Source organism: Tenrec ecaudatus, chromosome X (genome assembly GCF_050624435.1).
Source record: "Tenrec ecaudatus isolate mTenEca1 chromosome X, mTenEca1.hap1, whole genome shotgun sequence".
Lineage (NCBI taxonomy): Eukaryota > Metazoa > Chordata > Mammalia > Afrosoricida > Tenrecidae > Tenrec > Tenrec ecaudatus.
The window spans coordinates 5,461,566-5,468,708 of record NC_134548.1 but is presented as its reverse complement, the minus strand read 5'-3'; the positions used below and the strand labels follow the sequence as shown (position 1 = coordinate 5,468,708).

The window sequence follows — 7,143 nt, the reverse complement described above, 5'->3', positions numbered from 1 at the left end:
GCTTCAGGACAGACAAGATACCTGTCCCAGGCCATAAGCTGGAAGAGTTAACTGTTACTCTCTAGTCGTTCCCACTGAGGATTCTGCATGCCCTGAATATCGATAGAGGAGAAAAATAGGAATGGTGGCCAATGCTTTGCCTAGCCAGCCGTGATTTCCATGCACTTTCAACAACAACAAAACCACCCACCACCTACAAAAAGCCACAAACCAACTCACTGCTTGTGAGTCCAGGCCAACTCATACACCCTGTAGGACAGCATAGAACTGGCCCTGTGACTTTCTGACATTGTCACTGTTAATGGCAGTAGAAAAACCCCGTCTTTCTCCCATGGATCAGCTGAAGGTCTCCAACAGCTCGCCTTTTGGATCGCAGCCCAACACATAACCACTGGGCCACCAGGGCTCCTTAACACACGCTCCTAAAAAATCTCTGGGTGACCAAGATTGGCTGAGTCCACAAAGGGGTACATGGGAAGCAGAAAGATGCAGCAATCTATGTGCACAAGTCGAACCACTCATTACCCGTGGGCACAGCTTTTGTGACTGGCAGGGGGTGGGTAATGGGTTGATGTCAACTTTAAGGTACCTGGTTTGGTGTGAACTCCATGTTGGTTACAGCAAGCCGGATGACTAGGAGGTAGCCAGGTCTGAGACCCCAGAGCCCAGAAGCCTAAAGGGATCTTTATCCAGAGGGCAATGACTGGTGTGGGAGGCAGGATCCACCAGGTGTCACTTCCTTACCCTTTCCAGACTCCACACACCTCCCTCCACTGAAGGTGACCCTCAGGTGACTTCTTTGTCCGATACCACCACCACCCCACCACCACTGCCAACCAGAGTCCATTCCAACTCAGAGCAATACCCCGTAGGGCTTTCCAGGCTCTAAGTCTTCACAAGAACAGACTGTCTCCCCTCTCCTGCAGAGCAGCTAAGGCACTCAAACTGTCACCCTTTTAGTTAGCGACCCAACTCCTAACCCACTGTCCCCGGGGTTCCTTCCTTGGACAATAGGTTAAAAAGTTGCCATTGAACCTGAATTATGCCACCGTGTGTCAGAGAACCATCCTCCACAGGGTTTGCAGTGACCAATTTTCCAGAAGTAGATGCCCAGGCCTTGCTTTCGTGGCACTGCTTGATGGACTTGAAATTCTGTCCCTTAAGTTGGCAGCTCAGCAATACCCTGCTTGCAGCACCCAGGCACTTGTGGTGGCAGGGCAGCAGATGAGATGCCCTCAAAGATGTGAAGAGCACCTTTGTGACTGGGTGCATTCTCTGAAGCAGCTGCCACGGACACACCATGGACAAACCCAGGATAGCCCGCCTGTCAGCCCCAAGGGAGAGGGTGTGTGGAGCGCAGCCTTGCCTGTACCAGCCTGCAGACCTAAGGACTCAAGAGCCCAACAAACTCTCCACTTACGTCACTAGGATTTGAGGTGTTTGTTACACAGCCTTATTGCAGTACAAGCTAACTGCTACAGCCTGTACCCCAAGTACAACTGGGTCAGCCTGAGCAGGATTGGTAATAAGGGGGCTCCAATGCAGCAATGAATACAAAACTCACTTCGAAAAAAAAGAAAACACCGCACTCCATGGTTGAGGGCCCTGATGCATGGTGGGGAAACGTCACATTTTTTAAAGATGGCGTGTGAGTCAATCAGACACTCTGCTTCACACCAACAGACAATTTATTACTTTGTTACAATCAGGCAAGAGAATCTGTTGATAGGGACATGGCAAGTGTCAAGCATGAAATCTGTTCACGTTGTCCACACTGTGGGCTGCAGATCGCTGAGGCAATTCCCAGAGGGAAACGACTCAGAGGAGGCTCCCCAGTAAGCTCAGACACATGGAGCTGAGGAGCTGCCCAGCTCCAGGAAGCCGGGAGAGGCCCGAGCACCAGATGGTTGGTATTTGCAAGGTTCGAAGTATATACAGAGTATCAACCTCGACTCCCGGGAATCTCTGGGCCCTGCCGACCAGACATCGATGTGGCACTGAGTGGTAGGGACAGGGCGCTGGTGATGAAATGTGCTTTGGGAAGAGGATAATACAGACAGCTATATTGCTATATATATAATAAAATCAGAAGGCTGGAGACACAACGAGATTCTATTACTCACAGTTCATACACACCATTAGGATGGTAACAATACCACATGGGTTGGGGGACTCGGGGGGGGTCACAGGTAGAAGGTTCCAAGTTTTGTCCTCACCCAGCTCGTTTTATCTGGAGAGACACTGGAGCTTGGGGACAGTTGGCTCCATCTCTCAGGATATGACCAGGTCACACAGCAAGTGATTTAAGTGGGTGGCAAGGATGGGGAGCAGGGCTGCTTCAAGGTAGAAAGTGCTGACTTTGGAGGCAATGCCATCACATGAAAGAGCACGCAGCTTTCTGGCCTTGGAGGCTGCTGCTGCTGCTGTAAAGGGACTGGCAGGTGCTCACCTTCCCCGAGGCGCCCAGGTGGGGGATGCTTACGTCAGCTCACAGCCAGTGGCAGGCAGTGCCCACTCCTGCCCCTTACAACTGCCGTGTGCTTTGGTAAGGCCGTGCTCACTACAGACCCATGGGTGCCAACCCACCTGCCGGTCACCTTCTTTATGCAAATAAGGGGGGTGGCTAAAATGATCCCTTACTAAATAACCAATGTCCTAATATCACCTACACAAGAAGACATCCCAGGGACTCAATCACCATGAACCATGCATTTAACTGGATGGAAACTTCTGAGGAAACACATCGATCTACAATTGTTTGATGACATCAGGAGGCTCTACCTCCAGGAGGCTTAAAGTCTTTCTCTGTGCATCTGCCATGCATGTGTGCTCTTTGGTGAAGGTCTATTAAAGTCTTCCGCCCTTTTCTGGCTGGCCCTTTGTGTTTTGACTGCTGCGCCTAGAACATTCCTGACACTCTCCGGAGACAAGTCCTGTCAGATTGCAGTTTGCATGTGTGTTCCTGCAACTGAGGCTTCTCAATTGGGAAGGGTGGTCAGGCTGTAGCGTTTCCACTTTGAAACTCGCTCTGGAATCCCGGCATTGCCAGCAATCCGAGGGTACCCAGCCTCTCAGGGCAGTGGCAAAGCAAGACAGAGCTTAGTGCTGGCCGGGCTCACAGGCGGCCTCCTGGAGACCAGAGGGTGGTTCCGACCAGCAAAGGAATGTTCTATGAAAGCAAAGTCACAGGTGTGGGGAAGCAGCCCCACACGGAACAGAGGGCTGGGACATAATTTAAACCTATTAACTTGGTCTCATGAAAGAAATATCTAACAAGCACAATAACACTAGACACACACAGGTAATTAGTTTGGCGGGAAAGGTCCTCTGAATTGTGCCACCCCAGCTACCTGTCTGCTGTGCACTTGTGTGCGCTGGGCCATGAGCGCGTGCGCCTGCGCCACCGCACTGCCCAGGGACTTCCGGAGTAAGAACGGCTGTTCCTTTCACATCTGGCTTTAACCAGTAGGGTATGAACCGCTTGGGCAGCTGTAAGTTTTCCTTAGCATCGCACAGGGGGCCGGGTGGAGTGCGCCCGAGTAAGAGAGAGGTGTGGCTTGCACGCATGCCACCACTGGGGCAGGGACAAAACCCACGTAGTGACTGCGTGCCCCCAAGTGACAGGCTGGGATGGCAATCGCCCCGGGAGCCCCTAGTAGTCGGGGACAGCAGACGGCCCTCCGGGCGCCCACGGTGCCCTGGGGAACAGAACAGTGAGATAAAGCACCCGACAGACAAGGGCTTGTTGCTTTCCTCAGATTCGCCTTGCGGGGCACTCTGTCGGGGTGGCGTGGGGCTGGCCCTATTTGGCGCGCTCGGGCGGCAGGCTGTCCAGCAGGCACTTGAGCTGCTCCTCGCCGAGGTGAATCTTGTCCTCCAGCTCCCGCTGCTCGATGATGAGGGCCGACTTCATCTTCACAAAGTGCTTGTGGTCCGCCAGGCTGTCCTCGCTGAGGTAGCTGGCCAGGATGTCAGACACGACGCGCTCCCGCCGGTCCAGGTTCTCCTTGAGCTCCTTAGCGTCTGCGTGCTGCTGGGTCAGGACCCTCTGCTTCTCCAGCAGTGACTGCTGTGGAGGCAGAGACACAGTCAGGCAGGGCCACAGCTCCAGGAAAAGGCTCCCACAGATGCCACCCAGCTAACTCCCAGGACCCTGGGGCCCCCTCGTGGAGGGCAGGAGATAGACCCAAAGGGCTTGGCCCAAGTCCTCAGGTGTGTGTGTGGTGTGGGCGGACCTCGTCTCAGGGTGGCTATAGGGGCCCACTGCAGCATCTGGTCCACCCCAGTACCTGTCTGCCCCACGGGGCTCCTGGCTACCCCACTCCCCAGTCTGTGGGGCCAGTAAACAGTCAACCAGATCAGCTGCTGGCCCAAAGGTGGGTAATTCAAATCCACCCAGGGGTATCAGGAAGGAAGGCTTGGTGACGGGGGTGGGGGGTAGGATGGGAACAACCACTTTAAAGTCTGTGGAAGCCAGTTGTACCGGCCAGCTGGCTGTCTCAGACCTCCCAGGGTTAGCAGGAACAGGGCAGGGTGGGCCCAGGGCCTATGACCCTGGCTTTGACACAGGCCTGGGGAGGAGTCCATGGGCAACCCCAATGGTTGAGGCCTGCAATCCCTACACAGTTCTACTGTGACACCCTCTCGCCCTACCCGGCTGGAGCTGGAGTCACTGGGTGACCGCTGGGTGGGGTCGCATGCTTACACGTGGGTAAAGGAAAGGAAGAAAAAGGGTGCTGCCCAGGAGAAGATGAGAGCAGGGATGGCCAGGGGGCACAAAAGATGTCAAGAGGAGCCACAGCTTCTCCTGAAGACCAAGGATGCCCTGCTAGGGAGTGGTGGTGAATCACGTCCGCACATCTTACTCATAAGCTTTGCCTTCAAGAAGTGGGTGGTCCTAGGTTGGGCACATGATACGGTTGAATTACCCACCCACTGGAAGGTTGGCGGTTCAAACCCACCCAGGGATGCCTCCTCAGTAAACATCCTGACAGCCTGTGTCTGGAAGGTCACAGCCTTGAAAACACATGGCGTCTCTCCTTAGTCAAGCTCAGTCACTCGCCATGCGCTCCACCCAACGAGACCCGGTTTTCTAAAAGGGAGGTCTGGCGTTCCGACAGCATCTTCCAGGAGGGCAGGCTATGTGTGAACTAGCTGGGATGCCAGGGGCTATGGGCACAGCCCCTGGCGCCACCTCTCAGGGGCCGCTCCCCCTCCCACCCAGTATACCACGCAGTAAGGTTACCCGGTCTCCAGGAGCAGCACTGTCGTCCAGGTTATTGAGCGCGTTCTCCACGCGTGCTAGGCGGCCTGACAGGGACAGCAGAAGGTTGACCACTTTGTCCAGATCCCCGACGAACATGCGGAACTTGTCAAACTCATTGGGCTTGCAGACTTCCTTGGCGATGGCCTCCATCTCGTCCCCGAGTGCGTTGTTGGCCTGGATGTCCTCCAGCAGAGCCTTCCGGGCCTCCCGCAGCACCTGCAGCTTGCGTCCAATGCTGCTGATGAGCTCCTGCTGTGCGGGGGCCAGAGAGACAGCAGTCAGCCTCCCCAGCACACCCCCCACGGGGAGATCTCCTTTCGACAACATATAAAGAAAGGACCCCTGAGCTGCTCTCCCAAAGGTCGCCAGTTCGAACCCACTGGCAGCCCCAGAGGAAAAAGGTGAGGCTAGTGTGCTTCCATGAAAACCACCACAGATGTAGAAATCTTGGGGGGTGGTTCTACTGCTGACGGGTTCTCTATGCATCAGAATGGACTCCACAGCAATAATAGGGCTCTGGGCTTTTACAATAAAAGATTCACACAATAAACAAATCCAAACAAGCAGCCAGTTACCATCAAGCTGGCTCCAAGTCCTGGGGACCCCAGTATATGTCTGAGAAGCAGTGTGTCCCAAACTGTTTCCCCTGGGCGACTTTTTGGAAACAAGCTGCCAGGCCTTGCTTCTGAAGCCCCTTCGGGGAGACTTGAAGCTCTAACCCAATGGTTCTCAACCTTCCTAAGACTGCAACCCTTTCATACCATTCATCATGTTGTGGTGACCCCCAACCATAAAATGATTTTCGTTGTGACTTCATCACTGTAATTTTGCTACTGTGATGAATTGTAAATATCTGATATGCAGGATGTATTTTCATTGTTACAAATTAAACATAATTAAAACATAGTGATTAATCACAAAACAATGTTATTATATCTTGTGAAATATTTATTTCTAATGGCAAATAAATGAAATGTTGTCTTGAAGCATGGTGTCGCATGGGTAACAGGCTTCACGCTGGGTACTCGTATGTGGGTGCATCTGCACGTGGGCGGACCTGCCTGGAGACTGATAGGAGTGGTGTCTCGGTTCCTAAGACCATCAGAAATATGTGTTTTCCGGTGGTCTTAGACGACCCCTGTGAAAGGGTCGCTCAATCCCTAAAGGGGTCATGACCCACAGGTTGAGAACTGCTGCGCTAAACTTTTGATTAGCAACTGAGCATGCTTAACCCTCAGCACCACCACCCTCAAAGGAGCCAGACCCAGCACTGTGGAGTCAATGCAAACTAAAAGCGACCTTACAGGACAGCCAAAAACTGGCCCCTAGGGTTTCCAGCATCGTCATGGAAGCACAGGGCCACAGTTTTCTGCCAAGGAGTGGCTGGTAGATTTGAACTGCTAACCTGTCAGCTGGTTACCCAAGGGCTCAGAGCCAGGTGATGATGACCCATGGTGACCCGTGGCTGTCAGAGTGGAACTGGGCTCCTTGGGGCTTTCTAAGGCAGACTTTACAGAAGTGGATCGACACGCTGTCCTTCTGAGGTGGTTAGATTACCGGCACTTTGCAAAAAACCAAGAGGCCATGTCTGGTTAGATCAAGCTGCAGGCATGGCCCATTAGTGGTACTGAAGGGTCACTCTGTTCCAACCCCGCAGAACCAACGTGACACCTACATGCTTCACACTGGGACGACTTGTCTGCTCAGACACAAAATGCCCCGCACCGGATTGCATGACCTAAAAAATGTTCCACACACCAGGTGCTAAAGGGCTTCTAGAGCCCTAACACGAGACCTGTGGTATTTGGAAAAATAAATTTTTAGTTTTCAACAAGGATCTTCAAGGCATACTTACCAACTGAGAAAAATCTCACTGC

General features: G+C 53.2%; 1 protein-coding gene across 3 annotated transcripts in view; it reads right to left on the bottom strand.

Moving 5' to 3' along the window:
• Positions 1-1,678: 1,678 nt before the first annotated feature.
• Positions 1,679-7,143, bottom strand: part of SHROOM2 (shroom family member 2) — a 102,818-nt gene continuing 97,353 nt past the window's right edge. For 2 of the 3 annotated variants that reach the window (XM_075539455.1, XM_075539457.1), the window contains exons 9-10: positions 5,246-5,518; positions 1,679-4,069 (exon numbers count right to left, since the gene is read on the bottom strand). In XM_075539455.1, coding sequence (XP_075395570.1) covers positions 3,803-4,069; positions 5,246-5,518 — 540 coding nt within the window. In that variant the 3' untranslated portion in view covers positions 1,679-3,802. The remainder of the gene's footprint in view (positions 4,070-5,245; positions 5,519-7,143) is intronic. The other variant, XM_075539456.1, reaches the window with a different exon arrangement.